General features: G+C 37.1%; 1 protein-coding gene across 1 annotated transcript; it reads right to left on the bottom strand.

Annotated features, from left to right (window-relative positions):
* On the bottom strand, window positions 1-26,981 carry LOC112308903 (myosin-4). Its single transcript, XM_024565193.3, has 40 exons — window positions 26,886-26,981; window positions 26,605-26,653; window positions 23,862-24,114; window positions 23,621-23,764; window positions 23,099-23,255; window positions 22,341-22,368; window positions 22,119-22,236; window positions 21,621-21,713; window positions 21,407-21,470; window positions 21,187-21,285; window positions 20,976-21,079; window positions 19,046-19,184; window positions 18,339-18,457; window positions 18,089-18,238; window positions 16,052-16,222; window positions 14,213-14,522; window positions 12,763-12,836; window positions 12,044-12,131; window positions 11,844-11,961; window positions 11,398-11,521; window positions 11,173-11,309; window positions 10,789-11,044; window positions 9,859-10,101; window positions 9,371-9,547; window positions 9,002-9,147; window positions 8,651-8,741; window positions 8,170-8,559; window positions 7,347-7,473; window positions 6,747-6,865; window positions 6,422-6,618; window positions 5,061-5,244; window positions 4,811-4,976; window positions 4,584-4,708; window positions 3,993-4,301; window positions 3,195-3,398; window positions 1,726-1,851; window positions 1,469-1,639; window positions 1,279-1,383; window positions 1,082-1,177; window positions 1-275 (listed from the first exon to the last, which is right to left on the bottom strand). Exons 3-40 carry the CDS (start codon window positions 24,063-24,065, stop codon window positions 123-125), a joined length of 5,826 nt encoding a protein of 1,941 aa, XP_024420961.2. The 5' UTR covers window positions 24,066-24,114; window positions 26,605-26,653; window positions 26,886-26,981; the 3' UTR covers window positions 1-122.
* Between the last annotated feature and the right edge of the window lie 694 nt (window positions 26,982-27,675).

The following is a 27,675-nucleotide window of genomic DNA, read 5'->3' as shown; positions in this document are numbered from 1 at the left end:
TATCTTTAGATTGCAAAATTCTCTGCAGATTTTATTTTTTTGATATTATAGCGACATGTGAAAGTGACAAAGAACTTCACATTTTGTGCATTTCTTTGGTCACCTTTCAGCATTTGGATGAATTACTCTTCACTTATAATTTTTGTGTGAACCTCACGGCTCTTCACCCGCAGCTTGTTGACCTGGGACTCGGCAATGTCAGCCCGCTCCTCGGCCTCCTCCAGCTCATGCTGGAGCTTGCGGAACTTGGAGAGGTTGACGTTGGACTGTTCCTCCTGAGAATGAATGAAAATGCATTTGAGAGTACAAGAAAATTTGACATTTCTGATTCTTATTGCCTTTGTTACTAGAAGCAGCTACAGGACTTGCTTCATGAATGAGAAAGCAAAAGGTTCTGTCATTTGGTGATGTACTTATTTGGGGGTAGGGCATTTCCACATACTTGCCTCTGTGAATGAGTGGGCTTACAACCCCCCTCCCTGTTCAGTCTTTCTTACTTAACTCTCTTCCTGGCAAACTTAAGATTCTACAATGACCACAGGGAGATCAACATAGCAAGAATCAGAATCAATCTTGTTTCTATGACACAAACTTTTAAGAGTAGGCACAGTAGGTAGTATTGGTTGCAGAAAAACTTGATGAATATTTCAGAATTAACAGGATAAGAAAGATAAGCAGTCAAATTAAAAAGAAATGTCCTGAGATGGATTTATCATGAAATTAAATAAGGCTTAAACTTCAGAGCCCTCATTTGCACAATCCCTATGAGTGCTGGGAATATAGGACTTCCAGGTAGGAGTTGTAGAGTGTTCTAGACAGGGAGGAAATTGGGTTGTAAACAAGAAGCATTTCTGTGTGAACATGTCTGGAAATTGCTTAAAGATGTCTCAGAAGAAGTGAACCTGAATCTCAAAGTCTCCAGTAATTCATGGTAAAATTTTCTCATTCTAAATAAATACCTAAACAAACCTAATTCTGTATTCCCAATTTTATGTTATTTGCCTTAAAGAAAGTCTCATAAATTCTCAAAACTTCATGGAATTGCTCCTGAACCTTTCTGTCACTCTGAAGATATACTCACAGCCTCTTCAGCCTGTCTCTTATAAGCTTTAACTTTGGTTTGTAATTTGTCCACCAAGTCCTGCAGCCGGAGAATATTCTTGCGGTCCTCCTCAGTCTGAAATGAAAAAGGTACCAAATAGATAGTGTCATGATTTGAAAATAATTCATTTTATTTTCTTGAAAATAAAATTTGGAAAATATGGAAAAGTTGATCACCTGGTAAGTGAGTTCCTTCACTCTTCTCTCATGTTTGCGAAGACCCTTGACTGCCTCAACATTGCGCTTCTGTTCATTTTCAACCTCATTTTCAAGCTCCCTCACCTGGAAAAGAACAAAGGTGTTTAAAAATTGGCTGTTACTAGCTGCATGAACAGGCTGGGAATTGAATGAAGTGGTGGAAACCCACCCTGGCCTCCAGTTTCTGGATCTGCTTCTTCCCGCCCTTCAGGGCCAGCTGCTCAGCCTCATCCAGACGGTGCTGCAGGTCCTTCACCGTCTGCTCCAGGTTCTTCTTCATCCGCTCCAGGTGGGCGCTGGTGTCCTGCTCCTTCTTCAGCTCCTCAGCCATCATGGCTGCCTAATTAGCAAATAAATCAAGAAAATAAGGAAAGCTGGTAATGGCAGGTAGCACGCATATGTTAGTAAAACAAATGCTCATCTTACATCAGTGATGGCCTTCTTGGCCTTCTCTTCTGCATTGCGAGCTTCCTGGACAATGTCCTCCATCTCTCCTTGGATTTGGGAAATGTCTGTCTCCAGTTTCTTCTTGGTGTTGATCAGGCTTGTGTTCTGTTTTAAATTAATAAAAAGAAGAAAAACATACTCAATCATAAATATTGTCAATTTTATTAGTGTAAGTAGGCATAAATTATTGATGTAAGAAGTGTTCAGAATAAAAACCAAATCAAAAGTTTATTCTAAGTTTATGCCTTCTCTTTATTCTACTCATATATCTATTAATAAAAAATTCTCTTGAATTCTTCCAGGTAAAATATAATTTTTGATATAAAAATATTTGATATCAAAGATATCTGATATTAGTGTCTGCTTGTACACATAAAGCACTATCCCTGCCCCAAGAAAAAAATTTATACTGCTGCCTATACCATGTTGTGCCGTACAGCTCATGAAAAATTGATTATTAATTTTTAGGTGTTCATTCACATTTGTTGGCTCTATATTTTAAGTGCATAAATAGCATCATTATTGGTTGAAAAATGATCCAAGAATCTCTTATGTTTTGGAAACTTGATAGTATTCAAAATATTCAACCAATTCAAGAATACTAATAATGAGTAAGAAAAATGTATGTTTATTTGAATTTAAAGTGATTTGTAGCATGTGATTTTAACATTTATGGGATGCTTATTTCCTTATATTGTAACTTTAAAAAGCTTACAGTAATAGGCTTATTGTAAAAATAGTAGAACATACAAATTAAGCAAAAAAAAGAGACAGAGAATGATTATTATACTTTCACATTTACAATGCTTTTGTTTATCCTTCTGGATGTTTTCTGTATATTTTAAGCAAAAAAAGATCATGCATATATACTATTTTAAGTTACTTTTTTCATTTACTGTATTATGAACATCTTTCTATGGCAATAAATGCAAATTAAAATGGCTGCTTATTTATTAGCTATTGTGAGGATAGATCACCATTTCTGAAACAAATCCATACAAATGCTGACTAGCAGTTATGATTTTTTCTATAAGTTTGTAGTTAAGAGCTTTTTTATCATCCCATGAAATCAGCTTCATGTGCACACATGGTATGTAAATATAATGTGGTGGTTTATTCTTTTTCTATTTTATTTGCTTATCTATTTCCCATTTAGAATTGCAAAAGACAAGATGGCCTCCAGTGTTGTATATATGATTATTAGTAAAGGGTTTTCTTTGCCTTTTACTAAAGTTTCTAGAACTTGAAATTATTTCAAATTAACATGATTATGCCAGCCCATAAATATACCTGTGAACCAGATAGGCCCCAGTATGTACTTAATGATGTACATTTTCCAAAATTCCAAAACTTTGCCAAGACAAACCCTGACTTTATGAACAAACATTCTCACAAATTGTCTTCAACTTCAGGGAGAGCATCTGCTCATCCATACTCTTGATTCTCACCTGGGTGTGCAAGAGTTGCACACGTTCACTAGCATCCAGAAGCTCTTGCTCTGCCACCCTTCTGCTCCTGTCAGTCTGTTCCAGGGATGCCCGTAGCTCTTCAATCTCAGCCTGCATCAGATTAGCTCTGCGCTCAACCATTGCCAGTTGTTCTTTAAGGTCATCTTGGCCTCTGATGGCATCATCCAAATGTAGCTGAGTGTCCTAAACAGAAAGAGAAAATGACTCTTACTCATGCTCTGATTAAAGCAAATACAAATTTGGGGTCATGTATACATGTTGACCTTAATAACTTAGAGTATGATTAGATAGGAAAATTCTACAAGTCCCTTTAATGACAAATTCTTTGTAGCCTAGGGTAGCAGTTCTACTCAAGACAATATATTATATTATTTTTGATCCTGAATCATAGAAAAATAGTATGATGTAAGCTACAAAATTTTGGATCAGGAAAGGATTCTTAGAGATCAGGTGGTCTCATGGTATTATTTTATATATATTGAACAAGTGAAGTCCAGATAAATGAATTGATTTATGCAGTGGCATGTAACTAAACTGTCTCATCACTTCCTCTGTTTCCTCAGCCTTCACCACTTTGTCTTCTCTTCAGATAACAAAGTAAACTCTGTCCTGGGGTTTCCAGAATTAAGCTATTTTTTAGCTGTGTACATAAAAATTTCAACTGATTATCACATTACTTGGATGACTTATGGCATATAGTCCTCATACAATATTAAAATTTGAGTTACACAATGACACCCAGAATGTATGAGACCATGTGTGTTTATCACAATGTACCTTCAGTATTCCTTGTGTGTTTCTAAGATTCTTTATTGCCTCAGCAGCCTGGCGGTTGGCGTGGTTCAGCTGAATTTCCATTTCATTAAGGTCTCCCTCCATTTTCTTCTTGATCCTCAGGGCATCATTTCTGCTCCTGATTTCAGCATCAAGGGTGCTCTGCATAGACTCCACAACTCTGAGATGGTTCCTCTTTAGCTGATCGATTTCTTCATCTTTTTCAGCAATCTTCCGGTCAATCTCAGATTTCACCTGATTTAACTCAAGTTGGATGCGAAGGATTTTGCCTTCTTCATGTTCAAGAGATGCCTTTTGGAAAAGCAACATTTAGGTTATCTAAATGTAAAGTTCCAAGAGCTTCTTCTTTTTTTTGGTTACATTATGATAATTTCTTCAAGAAGGCATTTTAAACTCTCCAATTTTCATACATCTTAACTTAGCCTATTAGTTCTGTATTCCCAAGAAACTATTCAGTATTTCTCACTGAATTATATGAGATATCCCCTAAAAGTTTGCAACATGATTGATTTCAAGTTGCTATTAATTTTTCAACTTATTTATAATGCATAAATGAGCAAACAAAACATGTACCTCTGCTTCCTCTAGGGCAGCCTGTAGTTCACTCTTCTCTTGATCTATTTGTTTTTTTATTTTCTCCAATTCATGGATATGCTTTCCTCCCTCTGCAATTTGCTCGGTCAGGTCAGAAATCTCCTCTATAGTTTAATAATAAAATACCAAATTCAAATTGAGAAAAATGAAAAATTGGGAAGATATCTCCCTACAATTTTTGAAATACAATGATTATAAAGACTCACGCTGTAAGTTCTTATTCTCTCGCTTTAGGGTCTCAAGTTGGTCCAGGGATTCCTCATAAGCATTCTTGACCTTGAACAGCTCAGTGCTGAGAGAACGGGACTCTTTCTGGGAGGCCTCGAGTTCAGCCTGAGTTTCCTCATGCTTCTGTTTCCATTCTGATAGGACCTGAAAAGCAGTAAGTCATCAGCCAATGCAAGGAGAAAGGGAGACCTAAGGAAAAAAGGATGAAGTTTAAGCAGGCTGGGCCACCTTGTCAAAGTTCCTTTGCTTCTTATCAAGAGCTGCGCAGGCAGCGTTAGATCTCTCCACATCGAGCATGAGGTCCTCCACTTCATTCTGGAGCCGCTGCTTTGTCTTCTCAAGGGAGGCACACTTGGCGTTCACAGCTTCCACATGCTCCTCAGCTTCCTGCAAACGCTGGGCCAGCTTCTTCCTGAGAAGTTGGTCAGTGTGAGTGACTAAAGGCAGAGTAAAAGTTGTCAACTTTATAAAGCTGCTAGCTAAGAAAGCATTGTTTTCCCAAGGTTTTTTTGTTCCTATGTCTACAAGTCATTGTGGTTTTCTAAAAATAGCTTCTCAGTATCCATTTTATTTCTTCTAGAATTCTGTTTTGCCTAGTGAATTCTTATCCTTATCTCAGGGGTTGTCAGACATTTTTATGAGGCCATTTGTGTGTGTGCACGTGTGTGTGGTGGAAGAGGTGGGGAGGGAAAGAGAGAGAGAGAGAAAGAGTTAAAGAGTGAGATAAGGAACTTTAGTTGACTGAGCAATATGATGATGTGAGGAAGGGTGAGGAAGAAGTGACAACCATGAACAGGAGTCATATCATTAAATAATACTGGTATTGAATAGGATCCTTTGACGTCTTCTTGTATGGTCAGGGTCATTCAATTAATTAGGAACCTTTTTGGTTCAGCACAGAAAATAAATAATCCATTATTACTTCCCAAATGTCCTCCAATCCTACTGTTCCCTGTACCAGCCCACACTCTTATCTAGAATACTCCCTCTGTAAATGATTGCCAAACCTCATTCTGTCTAGTTCTAACAACTACTGAGATAAATCAAATTTAGGGAAGTTTCCTTCACTGGGAATATAATGGTTATTTTCCTTCCATGTGTAATTCCCATGAGTTTTACTCCACAAATAGTGTTTGTTATTTGTGAATAGACTCATTATTGCTGGTTTTTAGTTAAATGATAAAAGAGTATGATAGTCTCATTCTGAATTTGCAATACTCCAGGTACAGATAAATTGAACAGCGTGAATTATAACATTTATAACAATATACTAGATGTCTCAATGTCTCTATTTTTCATTGTATTAAAAGAAATCAATTCTACTTATTCATAAAGGGTATACTGATAGTTACAAATTCATTTTGGTGGAAAGAAATTTAAGATGCCTTTGTCATAGACCAGAATGGGAGAGGGCTCTGGCCATGACCCATTCTCCAAGAAGGAGAACATGGTGGAACATAGCACCCTGCAATAAAATAGACTGAAATCCTTTACCTATCTCTATGTCTGGAGTATTCTCTTTCTTTTATTTTTCCTTTGTTGTTTTGTAATTTTTATTTCTTTCTGTTGCCTTCCCCAAGACCCCTTACTTGGCCTCTTCCAGCTCCTCTGTGCGCTGGATAGCGTCCGTCTCATACTTGGTCCTCCACTGGGCAACCTCGCTGTTGGCCTTGGACATTGCCCTTTGCAGCTCAGCCTTGGCTTCCTGCTCCTCCTCGTACTGTTCCCGCAGCAGGTCACAATCGTGGCGAGAGGACTGGAGGGCATGGGCCAGAGCACTCTTGGCCTGAACCAACCAAAAAGTGTGTAATGTGATTTTTTTGTTCTGATCATTGATATTCTCTATGTGAAGTTCAATAGTGTCTCATACTGCAAAGTTCAACTGATTGAAAGTATCAGCTGGAGAATTCTCACCTTAGACTCCTCTTCTAGCTGCCTCTTTAATTCCTCAATCTGTTGTGTAAATGCTTGTTTGCCTCGGGATAGCTGAGAAACCAGAGCATCTTTCTCATCCAGCTGTCGTGAAAACTCACCTGTGAAAGACAAAACATGAGTGATTTATTTCTGTGGTTTAAATGAAGAATAATTTAAAGGGTGAAACAACATTAAAACTCTCTTATTCCATATGATGGAAAGAATAACTCAAGAGCTTTGATGCTGTTGAGAAGATGAGTTCTTGCTCTTTCAAACTGTGTGAGCTTTCTTTGATATTTTAGGATTTGGGTTTTAAAAAAGTTTTTATTGTATTTTTCCCCATTACCATTTAGTCCCCTTATACTCCCCTCCCAATGCTAAAGCAACAAAAATTTTCTCAGCCCAATGAGCTTAATTTTTTCCAGTTATAGCTTATAAATCATTTTTTACCATCTTATGGTGAAAATATGAAGGAATAGCAAGTCAGTGGTAAATGGGTGTACATGGCCCAAGAAATGATTTGTTTGACAGGTATACACTGGTTGAGACTCCCCTTTCATTCTTCAGCTCTCCATAGGATGATCATACTTATTTACTAACCTGATTCTGTATGTAAACGTGCTCTCTGGGCTGATAATTCATTTATTAAGCGTTGTTGCTCTTCCTCCTTTGTTTTCACTTCACTAAGCTGGTCTTCTAGTGTGCGGCACATTTTCTCAAAGTTTCCCTGTGGTGGGACGTACAAAGCAGTAACATGATACATTTCTACGTGTAAGTCTGGGATTTGGAGATCTGTAAGTACTTATGGAAAAGGGATGAGTTTTATCTACCTCAAAGCCCTGCGTGGTGCCTTGGATGTAAAGGCACGTAATTTTGCCTAAATGAATGAAAAAATGATTGTATAAAGGATATTAGAAATTATTGGAAAACATAAGCATCAATTTAGATTCTGCATCATGTTGTGGAATATGATTTTTAGACCTTTTTTTCTATAACTGCATTCTTTCATAGTATTAGTGACAAAGTTTAAAGTGATTGCTATAGCCCTGGCTGGTGTGGCTCAGTGGATTGAGTGCCAGCCAGTGAACAAAAGGGTCACCAGTTCTATTCCTAGTCTAGGTTACATGCCTGAGTTGCAGGCCAGGTCCCTAGTGGGGGTTGCATGAGAGGCAACTATACATTGATGTTTCTCTCCCTCTCTTTCTCTCTTCCTTCCCCTCTCTAAAATAAATAAATAAAATCTTAAAAAAAAGATTTCTACATATAAATGAAATAATTCAATATAGTGATGCCTATTGAGAATAATTTTAATATTTGAAATAAGATCTAAAGTTTGTATGGTTAGATAAGATTGTTGTATATAAACTTGATAATTTTTGAATTGTTCTAAACAAGGATGAAAGAGTAAAAAGTTAATAAAGACCTTGGCTTTGGTGACAGTCTCCATGTTACTAGCAAGGTCATCAATCTCCATCTTCAGCTCACTCTTCTCCTTCTCCAGCTTCTGCTTGACCCTCTGCAAGTTGTCTATCTGCTCCCCAAGTTCAGCCACACTGTCTGCATGCTTCTTCCTCAGGGCAGCTGCCGTGGCTTCATGCTGCAGGGTGGCCTCCTCCAGGTCCCTGCGCATTTTCTGGAACTCGGCCTCCCTCTTCTTGTTCATCTCAATCTGGGCCGAAGTGGCCCCACCAGCTTCTTCCAGCCTCTCGCTGATCTCCTCCAGTTCCCGGGAGAGGTCAGAGCGCTGCTTCTCTGCTTTGGCCCGAGAGGCCCTCTCTGCCTCAATTTCCTCCTCCAGCTCCTCAATGCGTGCCTGGGAGTGACACACGAACATTAATGTGAATTCATGGCAGTTTTGATTCCTGAAGTGCCTACTTTTTTAAAAGGTGGAATTTATGACTTACCTGTAACTCCTTGATCTTCTTCTGCAGCTGCATCCCAAGGGCCTGTTCATCTTCAATCTTGCTTTGCAGATTGCTCATTTCAAACTCCTTCCTGTTAGAAGAGCATCACATTAGCTCACATTCACTTTTTTTTAATGTTCTTCTTATCTAGGTATAATTGAACATCTATTTATACTGTTAGTGGTGAGGAAGTGAGATACATATTTTACAAGTCAATAATCTACGGTTTTCATTAACTAAAAAGTGAAAGATGCATTTTCTCCTATATAAAATGAAGCAATATTTTAGAGATTTTTAAAGCATGTGTTTCTTCTGAACTGACACACAGTAAGGTTACAATTGAATACCCACTTTTTGAGTTTCTCATCAAGTTGCTGTTTGTCATTTTCTACATCCATTGTGGATTCTTGGGCCAGTTTTAGGTCACCCTCCAGTTTTCTCTTGGCTCTTTCTAAGTCCATGCGAAGTTTCTTTTCTTGTTCCAGAGATCCTTCAAGCTAGAGTTTTAGAGGGTTTTACTTATTTTTGTTCTTAATCACTTTGAGGGCCATGTTACTAGTCCTCAAAGATACACAGAAGAATTTTAAAAGATACATTAAATAACCTGAACTTTAAATATTATTCCCAAACTGGTAGTTAAAAGTTTATAAGCATTATTAATATTTACATGTTACGATTGATTATTTCACTTTAAGACACAACACTGTGTTTTTCACTTACATCATCCACTTGCTGCTCGAGCTTGATTTTGGCTTTGGTCAGGGTATTGACTTTGTCCTCTTCTGCCTGCAGGTCATCCAGGGTCTGCTGATGGGCCTCTTGGAGGGCCTTCTTCTCCTTGGTCAGCTTAGCTATGGTTTCATCCAGGCCTGCCATCTCCTCTGTGAGGTTTTTCACCTTTAGATTTGAAAAAAAGTTGTAGGAATGTTAGTTACATCCTGCCATCTTGATAAAAAAACATGGTACTATTTTAGGACGTCAGCCTGATGGAAAAGGGAAACTGCAAGCTAACCCAGGTGTATGTAGCTGAAAAATATGTGAGGTACAGATCAAGATAAATAGGTAGAAATGGTAAAGACTAAAAAGGTGACATAATTATGATAGTATTTTTCTTTCATATTTAATAATTTTATGATGAACTTTCAATTGAAATACTTCAGGAACAGGCTAGTATTTGTAAATACTCTTAAATGGAGCATGATTTGTACCTTGTTCTCTGTGGCATGTTTCTCCTTTTCAACCTTGGCCAGTGTTAGCTCAAGGTCATCAATGTCTTTCTTCAGTTCTGAACATTCATCCTCCAGTTTCCTCTTCTTGGCTGTCAGCTCAGCATTGATCTCTTCCTCATCCTCAGCTCTCTCAGTCACCTCTTTGATTTTGGCCTCGAGCTGGATTTTTGCTTTGATTAACTGGTCACATCTTTCCTCTGCATCAGCCAAGCCTTCAGCTTCCTAAAGGAGGAAATGAAATGTTTTCATTTGTCTAAGTTATGTCTGCAAACTCATAGTAATTTATTAAAAGGTAGAAATTTCAGTGACTCAAACAGTTTGGTCAAGACATATGCCAACTACCTTGTCAACTTTCAAAAATCAAAAGGACAAAAATGTTAGTATATACTGATTAAATATAGTGAAAAAATTCTTCCAAATATCCCTACATGGAAGGTCAAATCGGGAAAAAAAGCATTTTGGCAAAATCTGCACCTCTGCTACTTTGGAAATTCACTTGTTCAATGTAGGACTCAGTTTCCTTACATTTGAGGGTGATTGATTTAAACTTTTTTCTGTGACAGTGAAAACAACATAACTTCTCTATTTTATTCAAAAAAATATTAACTAAAAAAAGAACATTATAATTCAAGAGAAGGTTCTATAAAGAAAGGAAATGATCTGCAGATATTTTTGTGGCTTTGCTCACTGAACATCAGACTATATGTGAATGCACACATGAACATATGCAGCGTAATTCGTAACTGCATCTATTGCTTCTTTAGGTCTGAATCCTGGTACTTTTGAAAGGCAAACAATTATAACAAGTATTTCTGTATAAAGCATTTATTAACTTTAAAATTATCCTATCAAATCAGATAGTCGTAGGATGATAAGATGTGGCTGGACTGTGCAATGTATGATACTCACAGATTGAACTTGGAGTTGTAGGTCATTTTTCTCTTGCATCAGAGTTACCATTTTCTCTTCAAGTTCTTTCCTTTTTGCCTCTGATTTAGCCAGGTCTTCTTTGGCCTTCTCAAATTCTTCTTTCATGTTGGCCATCTCCTTCTCTGTCTCTGCACTCTTGAGGAGGGGCTTGATCTTGAAATACAGCTTCATCCAGGGCCAGTGCTTCACATTCATAAAAGCACGGACATTGTACTGGATGCAGAAGATGGACTCTCTGTAGGAAAGAAAAAAGATGCAAATGAAAAAGAATGTGGAAAGTGACCATTCCTCAACAAATGTAATGACTGCATTGGATTCAACTATTAAAATGTGGAGAAGGAGGACTTGTACTTGGTCCCTCACCTCCTTTCCATCATCTTCTTGAACTCCACCCTCATCAGGTACCCTCTGCACATGGCTTGAGTGCGTGTGATGAGTTGAGCCAGCTTATCATCTCGCATCTCCTCTAGAGTTCCCAACAGGCCAGCTTTAAAGAAAACCTTGCAAAAGAACAAGTTAAATGTTATTTTTATTCATGAGAAAGTCCAAAGGAGGTGAATTTATGATAGAAATTTGTATTGGTGGTACCTTGGTATGACCAAATTTGTACTGGGTGTGGTCAATGTCAATGGACCCTAGAAGTTTTTCAGAAGCTTTCTTGCTGTCAATGAACTGACCCTCTGGGATGGCACTTGCATTTAGAACCTTGTATCTGTCAGAATAAACAAAATATTAAAATGTGGTTTTATTCACTGAAATAAAAAGGTAGAACTTTTAGTAGCTGGCATTGACAAAATTATAGATTGACTTTTGGAGAAAAAAATGTGTTGAAATAATCAAACTGTGCTTTATGTAAAACTTGTGAAGATATAATGAAAAATTTATGATCATATAAACCAAGACTTCTTTCTTTTATGATCACCTTTCAAATAACTGCATTTCGGTGTTCAAAGAAAAGCTAAAAAATGTTTGAAATATGTGGCAATTTTGATATAGACTAGCACACTGAAAATCATAAATAATGAGACACAAACCTCTGTTTGAAGTCTGCATAAAGGATTCTGCTTGGGAATCCTTTCCTGCAGATTCTGATGCCTTCCAGCACGCCGTTACACCTCAGCTGGTGCAGGACAAGTTCATGCTCCATGGCCCCTAAAAAAAAGATGTGTTTTCCCTCTAAAAGTCTCATGAAAAGTCACACTGGAGTTTTATTTGGATATCAGAAATATCTTACCAGGAGTTTTAGTTTCATTGGGAATGAGACAGCGTACAAAGTGGGGGTGAGTGCTCCTCAAGTTGGTCATCAGCTTATTTAAATTCTCCTATAAAACCATATGAAAAGTTTTAAAAATAATTTCTAGTTGTATTTACATTAGAGTCCCTCCCTTTCAATGATCTGTAGTTAATGTGCTTCTGTTTCATATTTTAATGCGCTGTCTCAATGAAGAACAAATCATAATAACAAAAATAAATCACATATATGGAACATAGATAGAAAATTACGGATTACACAAAACCAGTCAGTCTCAGTATGTTTTCCTTAATCACTGCAATCAGAGACATTTTATATTGAGACTTTGGTCATATGAAATATATGTAACAAAATACAGTGGTTGCTTTTAAGTGAGCATATGATTTCATGTGAATTTTATTTAATACTAGATCTTTTAGATTTGGGGCTTAAAGAGGATGTGCTTAATTTAGCATGAGGTTTGATGTGAACAGACATGCTGTGCGTCCTATTGTTAATTCTTCCTCAGGCATTTTTTAGATTATTTTTAGTACATCTCTACCTTTTATTGTTTTTTTACTTTTTTTCTGTGTCACCATAGATTTCTTTAAAAAACTTTTTAAAGTTATAATATATAACTAAATTATATTATAACTTAAGTTATAATATAATTCAATTTCTTCACAAGAGTAATAATTTGGAATTCAAGAAATATACTGTACCCTGAAAAGAGCTGACACTGTCTGGAAAGAAGACCCCTTCTTCTTGCCACCTTTCTTTCCGCCACCACCACTTTCTGAAAAATAAAATAGAGAAATCACAGTTATTTACAATAGCCTTTTAAGTACTATCCATAGATACCAGGACTGCCAAAATACCATTTGGAATTTAAATTTGCACTCATTCATTTGTATCATTCCTATTCTTTTCATATCTCCCCTCCTTCAACTCTAGATTTGGAAAATATAAGCATTAGCTTGCATTATAAGTGTTCAGGAAAACACCACCACCACCAATAACAACAACAACAACAAAAGAACTGTGTGTGTAAAGTGTAGATTTGGGGAAGGGATGGGATTCCTGTAATTCAAATCAGCAAACTATCCCCTGGAGGAGTTGCCAGGACACAGAGAAAAGCCTCAGTGCACACAGTCCCTGGAAACCAGGTGAAGTTGCATGCTTGGTCCCAAGTAGGTGAGCCTCTGCTAACCTGCAGGGTAGACCTATATTCTATTTGCCTGTGCTTTCATCTGTTCTTGTACATCCAGTCTTAGGTGACTTAACAGAACTTTAATTTCTGAAGCACTAGTGCTCTAACAAAGAATGTTCTCATTTCCAACTCAGCTGGATCCTTGAATACTATTTAAATGGTAGAAATGAGCTGTATAATTTTGAGCAAGTCACTTAACTCTCTGAGTCTCTGTTTTCTTATTGGTGAAAGGGGTCCATATTAAATGATCCATTGTGTCAATTTTAGATCTGAAAGTCTATGATTGTAGGACTGTACCACACTTATTAATTATACTTCATTTCATTAGATCCATATTGGCTTGTAATTTCATGTTAGGTTTTGCTACAACTGTGTCAATCTCTGATAAATAGTATATTTCTGACTTCTGGCTCTAGGAACATGTTGATGAAGTTAAAAATACCCATCAGTAGATGAGTGGATAAAAAACCTGTGGTACATTTACACAATGGGATACTACTTGACCATAAAAAAGAAGGAAATCTGACCTTTTGTGACAGCATGGATGGACCTGGAGAATATTATGCTCAGTGAAATAAGCCAGTCAGAGAAAGAAAAATACCATATGATTTCACTTATAAGTGGAATCTAATGAATGAAATGACAAAATGGAAACAGACTCATAGATAGCGAACAGATTGATGGCTGTCATGGGGAGGGTAGTTAGGGGCTGGGGAACAAGGTGAAGGGATTGAGCTAAAGCCACCCAAAACTCAGACACAAGCAACAGTATGGCGATCACCAGAGGGAAGGGGTGTGGGACAATGTAGAACAGGGTAAAGGGTATATAAATGGTAACAGAAGATGACTTGGGGTGGTGAACACACAATACATATACAGATGATGTATTATAGAATTGAATGCCCAAAAGCTATATAATTTTATTAACCAATGTCACCCCAATAAATTCAAGGAAAAATTACCTGCTTCAGCAGTTTGAGCCCCAGAAAAGAGGAGAGACAGAGTCTTCATTCCAGATTTCTGGTACAGCCCAAGTACCGTCTCATTCAGGGGGTCCTTGTTCTTGTCAAGCCAGCCGGCAATGTTGTAGTCCACGGTGCCCGCATAGTGCACCAGCGAGAAGTGGGCCTCAGCCTTGCCTTTGGCAGGCTTGGGCTTCTGGAAGTTGTTGGACTTGCCCAGGTGCTGTTCATACAGCTTGTTCTTGAAGGAGGTGTCTGTGGCCTTGGGGAACATGCATTCCTCTTCCAGGATGGAGAAGATGCCCATAGGCTAAGAGTAGAAAAAAGAGTATAGGAATGATGAATCTCTCAAAAAAAATATGCTCCAGTTATTTACATACTTGGTGGAAACCTGTACAAAAGAAGACTTGGAATGATAAGAAATTAATTAGGCATGATACTGCTTCATTGCTTCTACTACTGAAATGTGAAACAATCATGTATCAAGGACATATGGGAAATATGTTTACTAGAGAAACTACATTTTTTAAAAAAGATATCTGTGCCACGATAAACTTTATGTTCAGAGTATAAAATTAAATTCTGAAACTGCCATTTCAAAGCTGAATTCTTGCTTTCATAAATGTATATATCTAAATACTTTCCTGCCTACTGACAGTGTAACTTCCTTCACTTCAAATTTAGACATGACAAAAGTATGAAGAGCAGAGAGATTAAGGATAATGACTAGGAATGATCCATTGCCAGGAAAAAAGTGCATCTCATGTTGTATCATAAAACTCTTTGTGCTCTAATCTCTGTTCCCCACCACTGTGGAGTTAAGTGATGCTTATTCAGTTTTCCTTTATAAGCAGATTGACTCTTTCCAGTGGCAAATTTGGTATTAAAGCCTGATATAAAATTCAACATTGATGGCTTTGCTTTAGTTACAAACTGTCTTCCAAAATCTGTTTTGGGTGTTCCAAGAAACTGAAATACTATAGAAGAAAACAAATGGCTTTCCTGAGTGAGGACTATACAGCTTTGATGAACAGTAGAGATACCATATCACCAAATTATAGTATCTCTTCCCCAAATTGGACAGACCTAGTCTGTTTTTATGCTCTCATCTTTCATATTTTTATGAATTTTGTCATTAGTATTTGAAGTTTTCCCACACAGCAGTTGCATTTCCTCTGCCCACTGAAAGGGTAGGATTCACAAATAACAATATGCCTTATTGCTATCCATAGATACATGATGAGTTCTCAGTACACTTTTGAAAGTGTTTAACAATTGCTTGATGAGTTTTACATCTTCTGGACTGATATAACTCTTGCTCTACCCCCTTGATAATGAGGAATTCAGGGTTCATATTCCAGGTAAGGCTATAGAAAGCCTTACTTACTAGCCATCAGTTTACTCAATTGACTACAGCAATTAAAGAGTTAACCTTCCAAACTTTAAGACATCTTGACATAGCCTGCCTAGATACACATGAAGGATGACAAATGCACAAAACACAACCATAGGTTCACTAGAGTTAATCACCATACTCTGAGGACTAGCTATAATTTCATTCATTTCTCCCATGTGTGTGAAATCATGTAGGGATAACAGGGAAAATGAAGTGATTAGAGGGATAAATGTGACTGTGTATGTGTGTTGCAATAATTTTTCTACAAATTACTTTTTTTCATTAATAATAGGTCACTGGTGACACATCTCACAACTGATCAGAGAGTACAAGTATACCATAAAATTCCACAGCTTTTTCTTTGAAAACTGGGATTTCAGTTAAGCATAAGAAGGTAGACTATTTGTTCCTCATGTTTTGAAGGCTGGAAAAGCCATACAAACCTTCTCGATGAGCTCGATGCAGGCAGCCAGGTCCATCCCGAAGTCAATGAACTCCCACTCGATGCCTTCCTTCTTGTACTCCTCCTGCTCCAGCACGAACATGTGGTGGTTGAAAAACTGTTGCAGTTTCTCGTTGGTGAAGTTGATGCACAGCTGCTCCAGGCTGTTAAACTATAGGAAACAATAAATATAGGAATTACTCATAACTTAAGTATTTGTATCTACAGAGCAGCTACTAATATTTCCTTCTAAATTTAAGGCATTTAATTTATTAAATTACAAAGGTTCAGATTGTTTTCTTAATTTAAGACACAATTCTAAAACAAAGGAGAATTGACTCCTCTATACTTTGCTCCCCAAATAACTACATAGATACAAAATGCTATTATATGAGGAAATCTTTTAAATATTTCCTTAGAGTAATTTAAGAAACTGTTTCTATACTCATCGGTTTGGATCCAAGATTGATGTTGACTATTTTAATCATTCATGGAACATTTTTGAGACTTCTAGATTTGAAAAAGTAAAACTCTTTTCTATTTATACCTATTTACTAGAATTTATATCTCTTCAAAGGCCTTTCTTTAGCACGAATTCCATTTTGTACATTTTTGATAGTTGAAGATTTTAATACCCTTCTTTCAGTAATTTACAGAAAAAGTAGACAGAAAATCAGGAAAGACTTAAATGATGGTATCGAATCACCTGATTGATATTCATAAAATTTGCCATTCAATGAAGTTTAGCACAGTTCAAGTTTTTTCTCTTTTATCATATAAAATTTTAAATCTTTAATGTAATAAAGTACTTTATAATCTAAACAACCATTCAATAATTTTAAAGCCTTATTCCTTAAAAACCCACCACTTTCTTATCACATTATGCATCATTTAAAAAAAATTTATTTAAATTTATTGTGGTGACATTGGTTAATAAAATTCTATAGATTTCCAGTGTACAATTCTATAATACATCATCCGTATATTGCATAGTGTGTTCACCACCCCCAAAAAGGCTCCTTCTGTCACCATTTATCCTCCCTTTACCCTGTTCTATTTCCCCCACCCTCTTTCCCTCTGGTAATCATACTGTCGTCTGTGTCTGTGAGTTCTTTGTGTTGTTTTTTCCCCTCCATCCCTTCACCTTTTTCACCCAGCCCCCAACCCCCCTCCCCTCTGACATCTGTCTGTCTGTTCTCTATCTATGAATCTGTTTCTATTTTGTTACTTTATTTTGTTCATTAGATTCCACATATAAGTGAAATCATATGGTATTTGTCTTTCTCTGACTGGCTTATTTCACTTAGCATAATGCTCTTCAGGTCCATCCATGCTATCACAAAAAGGACAGATTTTCTTCTTCTTTTTGTTTTACAGCCAAGTAGTATTCTACTGTGTAAATGTACCATGGCTTTTTAATTCACTCATCTATTTATGGGCTCTTGGGCTGCTATTGTAAATAATGTTGCAATGAACATTAGGGGTGCATATTTTTTTGAATTAGTGTTTTGGGTTTCTTTGGATATATTCCCAAAAGTGAGACCTCTGGGTAATAAGGCAATTCCACTTAAATTTTTTGAGGTAACTCCGCTCTGCTTTCCACAGTGGCTGCACCATCTTCATTCCCACCAACAGTGCATGAGGGTTCCCTTTCGCCACATCCTCACCAACACTTGTTTATTTTTTAAATTGAATTTATTAGGGTGACATTGGTTAATAAAATTATATAGCTTTCAGGTGTACAGTTCTGTAATATAGCATCTGTATATTGTATTGTTTGTTCACCACCCCAATCAAGTCTCCTTCCATCACCATTTATCCTCCCATACCCTTTTTTTACCTACCCCCACTCCCTTCCCCTCTGGTAAACACCACATTTTTGTCTGTGTCTTAGAGGTTTTTTGTTTGTTCGTTTCTTGCTTAATCCCTTCACCTTTTTCACCCAGCCCCACAACACTCCCACTTTTTGTTTGTTGATTTTGTATGCTTTAAATGATCAGGATTTGCATTTGCTAATTTTCTGTCAATCATAACTCACATCAAAGATCTCAAAGCCAGCGATGTCCAAGACTCCAATGAAGTACTGCCTGGGCTGCTTGGTGTCCAGCTGCTGGTTGATGCGGGTGACCATCCACAGGAACATCTTCTCGTAGATGGCTTTGGCCAGAGCACCCACTGAGTTGTACACCTTGAAGAACAATGGTAGTTTAGTTTTTGAATTGAAAACAATGATGGACCCTTGAGTCTCCTTTGGCTCAAATGAATCAGGAGGTTTAAGTCATGTTTACCTGCTGCACAGTCTGGCCTTTGGTGACATACTCATTGCCGACCTTGACCCTGGGGTAGCAGAGGGCTTTGAGCAGGTCAGCAGAGTTCAGACTCTGGAGATAGGCTGCCTTGTCAGCAACTGCATGGACAAGGTGAGGAAAGTGAAACCAATCAAGGCTTATATAATTTAAGGTGTGAATGACAATGACACAGGAAAAAATTTTTACTTAAAGAGTAATATGTGCAAATGTTGCAAAACCTATTCATTTACTGATATTGCTTCAAAATTATTGCTATATTTTATGCTAATTTTAGTCATTTTTTGAGATGATAATTTGAAATTTGAAATTTGAAATCAATGTGTGATATGCAAAACATAGCTAAAGTGAGCTACAGATAAAAATAATTTGAGAAATTCTAATCTAAGGGAGTAGTGACAGTAAAATTTAAATTTCTTTTTTCCAGTGCACATGGGCACACAAAATATTCACTGGAATGAAAAATGTTTTAATCAAATTGCAAATCCTATCTTGCGATAAGTCAATGAAAAATAGAATGGGCAGAAATCACATCACCACAGATCTACTCAGTCATATAAAACACCAAGCAGTGTGTCATTTCTATTCCCATCATAGGTAACTCAAACAAAGTAAAAACATGGCCTGTGCCTCTGAGGAGCTGATGGGGTCAGTTCCGTCAATTGAAAAAAGTCAACAGGGAGTGGTACCTTCAGTGCCATCTGGCTCGGCTTGCTCTTCCCTTTGCTTTTGCTTGAATTTCATGTTCCCATAATGCATCACAGCTCCTGTGAGCTTGTAAATGGCCACCTTTTCATCAGCACTGAAACCCAGGATGTCCACAGCACTCTGTGAAGAGTTGAATTTAACTCACCTCACAATTATTACCACGACAGACTCAGAATCACCTCCCACTATTTTTCTTACCACACTTTGTCTTATATTTGATTACCACATTTTTGTTTCAAAAGGCACTCACATTCATCACCATTTTGTTTCACATAGCAGCACCAAGAGGCATGTATCAGCCTTCCCATTGAGTCATGTGGACAGTAAAGATCCTATATGATGTGCCCACACTCAGCCAGGACTCGAGCCCTTGCTTTGGATACCAAGGCCAGTGCTTTTCCCATTTCTCTACCTTATTAGCCTGGCCTTGCTGCATATACTTATTGTCTCATGGCTTTTCTTGTGCTTTTCTCCAGCCTCACTAATCACTCTGTTTGCTCCTTCTTCTTCTACATTGTCCTAAACTAATACATAATCAAAGTCTACCTTTTCACCCTAGTAGGTATGAAGGATACTATTGGGAAGAAGAGATGAGGACAATAGCAATGGCCTGAGTTTTTTTCCACATTCTTCTCTAATACCAGGTCACAGCTTAACTGACCATGAGATACCTGGCAGTGAACTTTACCCGATCATTATTGCTGAAGGTAACAGATATTTGTGGAAAGAACTTTCTTATTACATTGAAATATATTTGTGTCTTTTTTTCTTTGTCAGATTTTAATTACCTTCTTAGTTGCCCAGGCTATGCTTTGCAAAGGCTTTCACAATGGGGACAGGTATCAATCAGGGAGGAAAGAATGTTTATTTACTACTCTTGTCTCCTAAGACTCTTTCCTCAGATTGTTGCCTTCAGTTCCAGCTCACTGACTCTACCTATTTACAGAACTTAGACATTATTATGGAAGTCCTGGAGCAAGACTACTACATTTTTTTAAGCTCTGAAACTAGGAGGTATTTCTCAAGTCCATATCACATTTGGACATATGAATATAATAACAAGATATAGAGAGTAAAAGCTGATATTTATAAGATAAGGGCATAAAAATAATTCACAGACTCTTTGAAAATAATATTTGAAAAGAAAAGTATATTTGCAAGCAACTTTAAATCCTATCTTAGGAATGTTGGGATATTCCCATTGCTATCAAATGTTCATCAAATAAGAAAGTTAATCAAATAAGATTGATTATTGAGAAATTCAAAATAAAACACAAAATATGTACATATAAAGAAAATAAGCCAGAGAACCCTTTAAAAAAAAGAGGAAGGAGGGAAAAACTGTAGCTGCAAAAATAAATGTAAAAGCCTCATGGAGTCCCAAAAAGAATAATATTGTGGTAGACTATTCATTGCTTCTTACACTGCATGGGGTGGTGCGGCTTATATTATTAGCCCATAAAGGTATACTCAAAACAGATTTTGTGCTTACATCTGAGTATAGAGGAACTGTGGGGATTGCATATTCTGTTATAAAATTTTTTAAATATTGTAGTTCTTTCTCAGATTATTTGGTATAGGGTCTGACAAGAAATAGAAGAGAAACATCACTAATGGAGTACAAAAATAACCAAAAATGACTGATAAGATAACAAAAAATAAAAAATAAATTAGCCAAGGAATGACAAAGACCTAACACTTCAGACATTTAATTTTTCTAGTACTTATTGGTGGACAAGGGCATTGAAATATCTTGTACTTTTATTCCAGGGGTAGAAAAGCCGAAAAGGTAGTACTGCCTCCTTATATTTTTTTCTACTAATGCTATCTACTCTAATAGAGGAGAGTGCGGTATAATGGAAAATGAATTTGCCTTTTCCCTCTTTTCCCCATGTTGTATCTACTACTTACATCTGTGGCCATCAGCTCTTCCTGATCATCAATGCTGGGCACTGTAATTTCGCCTTGACTGACAAAGGCAAAGTCATACGGGTTGGTGGTGATCAAAAGCATTTCTGAACACATGGAAGACAATAATTGTAGAAAGATTTACTGGTCATCAAAAACATTTCAGAGGGACTTCTTAGAAAAGCTGTTATTATCAGTAAAATATATTTCTTACCAATGAGCTCTGGTTTCTTGTTGGACATGATTTGATAAAATATGTGGTAGCTTCTTTCAGCCTTTAGCTGGAAAGTAACTCGGGACTTCTCTAGCAGATCTAGAGAGTGAGATTAAACATATTTAAAAGAAAAGGCCATGGTGGAAAATAGATAAAAATAAGATTTTAAATATATACCTCAAAGAAAAACATACTCTGTAACTAATATTTATTAACTTACATGTTTCAATATCTGCAGAAGCCAGTTTGCCTGTGGCCCCAAAATGGATCCTGATAAATTTACCCTTAAGGAGGCAAAAGAGAATTTATTGTTCATATTAAGGTAGACGCTAGTTCTTTAGCTATGGAATGAATAGATGGAAAATATATTATTATCCGATGTGTTGAAGAGGCAGTGCTAATGCTCACACAAATAGGAATACCAAGAAACTTACAAAGCGAGAGGAGTTGTCATTCCTCACGGTCTTGGCATTGCCAAAGGCCTCAAGTAGGGGGTTGGCACTGATGATTTGATCTTCAAGGGTCCCCTTAAGAGAATTGAATAAGACAGATAAAGAAAAACTACAAAAGAGGAATTGCTGTTTGCGAAAATAACTTCTCATTGATCTTTCCCTTTCTCCTTTCCCCCTTTGCAGTAATCTGTAACTTTTGGGTAGGATTTTCTAAAGCGAGTGAGGAAGACAACTGTGGGGAGGAGGACACCCCATTGACAGGGTCTTGATTTCCGTATCCTTCAGGACCACTTTTTCCTCCTAATTAAATGGTTGCGAGAACTTTTGCAAACCTGCCAATATATTTCATTCTCACAAGTCCTTCCAAGAGTTATCCCAAATCTGGCATTGTATGCAGTTAAATTGCCCTGATTTTGAAGTACTGTGGTCACATTTTAAAACCTTTTAGTTCTTCCATCCTGAAATGAACATTGTGCCCACCTGCAGTTTGCCACCAGGAGCAGATTCCTCTTTTTTCTTCTCTCCGGTAACTGCAATTGTTGCAAAGTACTGGATGACACGCTTCGTGTTCACAGTCTTCCCTGCACCAGATTCTCCGCTGTCAAGTCCAGACAGAATAAAAAGTCAGAATCTAAGGTTATAGTAGTAACTACTACACGAATCAAAACTCAACAGAAAAAAAAAGACAGGAAATGTGCATACGTAATCAGGATCGACTGGTTCTCCCGATCTGTGAAGAGAAACCAAAACCCAAGGTGTTTAAAAAAAAAAAAAAAAACTTGGCACATAGATTAACACAGTACCTGTAAACTCAAAATTGTCTTTTAAAACTACCCCTCACACAAAAATAATAACTTTATCAACTAGTGCTTTGCTTTTTTCACAAGATACTTTTAAAAAATAACTAGCGAAAGATGTGGTAATTAATCAATGTATTAAACTTCCATTACCTTTAATGTGATAAAATATGTAATGCATTATTTTACCATATTAACTATGAGAATAAACTATCAATATCAGATGAATGAATAATAGTTTCATGTTTAATGTCCCATTAATTACCTAGTTCATAATTCAAAAATCCTGTTATGATATTAATGTACAATCCAAAGTTTAATATAGTAGTTGTGATAACTTCTTTGCATGAAATTTGAAAGTTTACTTTTTAGAAGATACAATATATTAGCTATAATTAAAATGCATAGTTGGCACCTAGATTTAGTTAATTTTGAGCTGGAATTTGCTGAATTAATTTGGATTTTAACACACAAATATAAGCAAAACTCCTTTTTTGGAACTGGTACCTTTTATTCTAAATATACTCCTTAATTTTACTAGTGCTATTATTATGTCTGTGCTAAACATTTTATTCTCAGAGTACTGGCTCTATGTCTTCTGTGTTACTAGTATACAAATCTTTTATAAATGGCTATAGAAATTGTAATTATGGACTCGCTCACCAGTCAGCATGAACTGATAGGCATTGTCTGAAATGGAGAAGATGTGGGGCGGGGCCTCCTGGCGCTTTTTGCCTCGGTAGGCAGACACCACCTCGGGGTTGTACACCGGCAGCCATTTGTAGGGGTTGACAGTGACGCAGAAGAGGCCTGAGTAAGTCTGTGGGAAATGACAAGGTTGCTCAATCAGTAGTCACCTCATTAATCTGCCTGGGAAATATATAGATAGGGACCTAAGTATTGCATTTAAGGGACCTAAGCCTTAAGTTCTCATAAGGCATATTGGCTTCATTCATTTGCTACCTCCCTCTAAGCCCCTCTGCTGCACAAAATGCTGCAGTTTTCCAACTATCTCAGTATTAAATAGATGATTTTCCACATGCATATTTTCAAGTACATCAGAATTTACAACACTAACCAAATGATGGGCCTTAAAATAATGTTAAGTAGCAAAATCTGTTAGCTTTGTTTTAGCTAGCATGGTACGTGGAGTTACTGAAAAGTGATTTCAATGGGGGCGCTCACGTAGATCATCCAAGCTGCATAACGCTCTTTGAGGTTGTACAGCACAGCGGGCTCGTGCAGGTGGGTCATCATGGCCATGTCCTCGATCTTGTCATATTTGGGAGGGTTCATGGAGAAGACTTGATCATCCTTAACTGTGACAGTCTTAAGAAAAGAAGGAGCCAGTGTGTATCAACTAAGTAATAGAGAAGTATCAATTATGCCTCTCCCTCCTTTTATTTACTTAATTATTTTTACTCACAGCTCCACCTTCAGTCTTGGCTGTCACTTTCCCTCCTTCCCTGCTCTGCACTGTTGCTTTCACATAGGATTCCTTAGGATCCACCACAAAGACAGAATTCTTGGCATCAAAGGGCTTGTTCTGTGCCTCGATTCGCTCCTTTTCAGATTTTCGGAGGTAAGGGGCAGCCTCCCCAAAAATTGCCATCTCAGAGTCGGAACTCATGGCTGCGGGTTATTGATGGCAGCACAGCACAGCACAGCACCAGGTGTACCTAGAGGGAAGAAAAAAAGTTGGATGATGACCCAGGTTGCAGGTGGGCATGGTCCTGTTGCCCTCCCGTTTGGTGAATGGACTTCACTGGCCATGCTCATTTCCTCACCCCTGCTTCTAGGGGTCACTCCTGTGTGTTTTGTACAGGTTTGGAAATATTAGATCATTGAGTTGAAAGTCTTATATTGGTAGCTTGATTTTTGTGAAATTTCAAGCCTCCGTTGTATCTTTTGTATCATGTGAGAAACATGGAGCAATTGATGTTTCCCTCAGCAACATTTGTAATACCCCAAGTGTGTTCAGAATCTCTTCTTTTTCTGCTTGCTTTTCTTTTCCTCCCTTTTTCTACACATCCCCCTTTTTGACTTTGTGATGATACAATGAATTGGAAAATAACTGTTAACAATGGCTATACAACCTAAATGAAACTATTTAAAATACTTAGTTATTTAGCAAATTTTCTTGCTGCCCAAATTATTAAAGATGGATATATAAACTGGATGTAAAAAGATATCAAAATTGAGCATATGAAAGATATAGCTGTTCTTTGAGAACATAGTCCAGGCTGAAAACACCTAATAAGTACAAACTCCTAGTTAACTGACAAGCATTAGGTAAGTAAAGGGGAAAGTAAGTACATGATAGCTGAAATCCAACAGATGATATTATCCTACCGCAAAATTATATTATATCAGTTCTTAAATTGTATAAAAATCAGAAATATTATCTAAACAGAATATAACTTTAAAAGTTTCTTGGAAAAAATCTGAATTTTTAATAAAATTTTTATAGCAGTTGCATACTTTTAGTCTATACTCCTCTTTGTTTTTAGCTGGATTATAGCATACATAGCCTTTTTATCTGATTCTTATTGTTTTAGGTCTGTCTCTCTCTCTCCCCCCTCCCCCCTCCCTCTCTCTTTCTCTCTTCCCCTCCCTCCCTTCCTCCACCTCTTTTTAAAAAAATACAAATCCTCTAAATATATCTTCTGAAATGAATAGCTAGTAAAGGGTTTTAAGCCAAAATAAACTTAAACTTTTCCCACTGTCATATTAATTGTGAGAAAATAAGTCCCTCACCCTTGTGAGAAGGACAGAGTGATTGCTCAGAGTTAAAGTGGGTGACCTTTGTGGAGCAGAAGAGGGGCTGGTTTGTGGAAAGCAGTGTCTTGGTTGTTAACAGTGATACAATGTCAACCTTTTATAGGCTTTCCAGGAGTCTTGGTCAAAACTTCCTCTCAACTCGCAATGTTGGATATAGAATTTGCTACCTACTAATCTCTGAAATCAGTATAATTCATACTTGTAAAAGTTTCTTGATAATACAGTGAAATTTAAAGATTTCAGGGGACAGATATTGAAATATTTAATGTTAGGGGGTTTTTTCCTTCAAAGAAGAAATGTTATTGTGTTACATTATTTTTTATTTCTGTGCTTGTTTTTACACCAGGCAATTTCAAATTAACTACCATGTAGAGATTACTATGTACAGTGTATCCACAAAACACAGAAAAAACATACAGAGGATGTTACCCTCCCCATTTCATGGCTGAAATCAGTCATTTCCCAGCTTGTGTGTCACAAGCCCTCAAGAATCCTCAGGCTTGTTGAAGCAAGTTCTTGAATTCACCTGCACGGCGATAATCGCCTCAAGTTCAACAAGCAACATTCCCACACAAACAACATGTTTTCTTTTCTAAATGAATGCTGCTGTATTAAATATAAACTCATTTAAAATAATCATTACATGTATAGTAGGTTTTCATCATTATTTGTATTCTTAACATAATGCAAAAAGTACAGGTCCTGAAACTTAAGAGTTGGGGGAGGTCCATTAAATGTTTTTGGTTCTATGGGAGGGGTCCTAGGAAACCACTGAGTTAGATCATAAATGGTAAGAGCTGGAAGGACCTTAATGGCCACCTAGAATCTAGTCTTGTCATTTTACGGATGAGGAGACTAAGGCTCAGAAAGACAAAGGGTCATTCAGTGACACAGAGGTATAAGTGGTGGTGCTCGGATGTGAGTCCTATTCCCCCAAGTTCCCTTTAGGACTTATTAGTGCTAATTCCACTGTGACACACTATTTCAAGATATATAAATGCCAACTGGCTTCACCAGGCAACTAGAGTTAGTGAAAAGCCTGGACTGGCACCTAGAAATTTTGACTTCCAGATCAAGCCATTGTTGCTATTACCATTCCATCTCTCTGATATATCCTATGGCTTTAAGTTGCAGTAGTAGTTTACATTAGTTACATGTGATTGTTGCATACTGTCTACAATTCTAACAACATGTAAAACAGAAGAGTCATTAAGTTTTTTGTGATTAAATGGTCTGAACAGTCAAAATTTTATGAGAAGCCATTCTTAGAGAGCATGGCTTATATCCTATTCCCAATAGTAAACTAAGATATAAAATAGTAGCTCTTTAAGACATAGCAACATAGAGATCCCTTTGTTCTTTAGACTGTAATTATAGATTACTCTTACCTCTTGTGTTACCAGGTGGAGAAGGTGGTAGGCTCAAAGTAGACAACTACTGTTGAAAGAAAAACAAACAGAAGAATGTGGATTCTTTAATTTTTTAAATTTAATCAATTTAATTCAATTTTTTTTCAATTTAAAATACTAGTAATTATTGTGCAGCACAATGCCACCCTTAGGAATGTTACAAAGAAAAATTAAAAATTGGGAAACAAGAGCCATCTCCCTTAAGTGAATAATAATTCAGGAGTGTAAAACTAGTTGAGTGTTCTTCCACGTATACATACCTTGAAGAATTTTGACGAAGGACAGGACACAGGCATCTCAGTTCCACTTTTATAGAGACCATTCTGCAAACACAGCAGCCACCTCAGCTGTCCTAGCTGGGAACCTACTTGGCAATCTCTTTGCAAAATATTCACTGACTGTGGCTGTGAATGGATATAATTAGAAATATTTGCTGTCAACTGTAAACAATTTGACAGAGGATAATCTAGGGCTTTTTTAATAGGCATTTGATAGGGATGGGGATTCAGGGCTTCTAAGGCTGCTTCTTCAGCTTTGCTGTTGCATCATTCATCACAGAACTGAAAGCCAGGTTCCCACTTACTCTCCTGCCTGAAAAATTGGTCTGGCAGAATGAGCTTGATGTGAGGAGTTCAGGACTAATTGATTTGTTAGCACTTAGAGCCATTGAAAAGCTGGGATGAATTTTAGATCTGACACTATGATTGGAAGCAGTGAGCAATGAATATTAAGGCAGAATTCCTAGCCTGGGTCTGGATTTTAGAAACAGTGATGATAGATTCTTTTAAAGTCTGAAAGTGTAAACATGAAGGAGAAAATTAACTCTTAGATTAGGGAGTGGTGATGGACCATAAGGGATTTAGAATGGATATAAACAATTCTGTTCCTTCTCTGGAGGACTTACCATGGATATCTCCAGCTCATAGGTTTTCATTGAGGGGACAACAGAATGCTGTGTGATGTTCCATGTATGTTTCCACCGCATAACAGAAGGAGATACAAAACATGTATTTCTAGTTCATGGGCAAATCCTCATGACTAGCTGTAGCT

Source organism: Desmodus rotundus, chromosome 9 (assembly GCF_022682495.2).
Source record: "Desmodus rotundus isolate HL8 chromosome 9, HLdesRot8A.1, whole genome shotgun sequence".
NCBI classification, from domain to species: Eukaryota; Metazoa; Chordata; class Mammalia; order Chiroptera; family Phyllostomidae; genus Desmodus; species Desmodus rotundus.
Note: the sequence above shows the minus strand (reverse complement) of the source record. Positions and strands in the feature narration are given on the sequence as shown.

What these genes read in the sequence shown, in the direction of transcription:
- LOC112308903 (XM_024565193.3), bottom strand. Translation starts at nt 24,065, where the DNA reads ATGAGTTCCGACTCTGAGATGGCAATTTTTGGGGAGGCTGCCCCTTAC. An exon ending in TTCTGCAGATATTGAAACAT is followed by an intron (nt 21,286 to 21,406) that starts GTAAGTTAATAA and finishes CTCACTCTCTAG; the next exon opens with ATCTGCTAGAGAAGTCCCGA. An exon ending in CTTGATGAGAAACTCAAAAA is followed by an intron (nt 8,742 to 9,001) that starts GTGGGTATTCAA and finishes CTCTTCTAACAG; the next exon opens with GAAGGAGTTTGAAATGAGCA.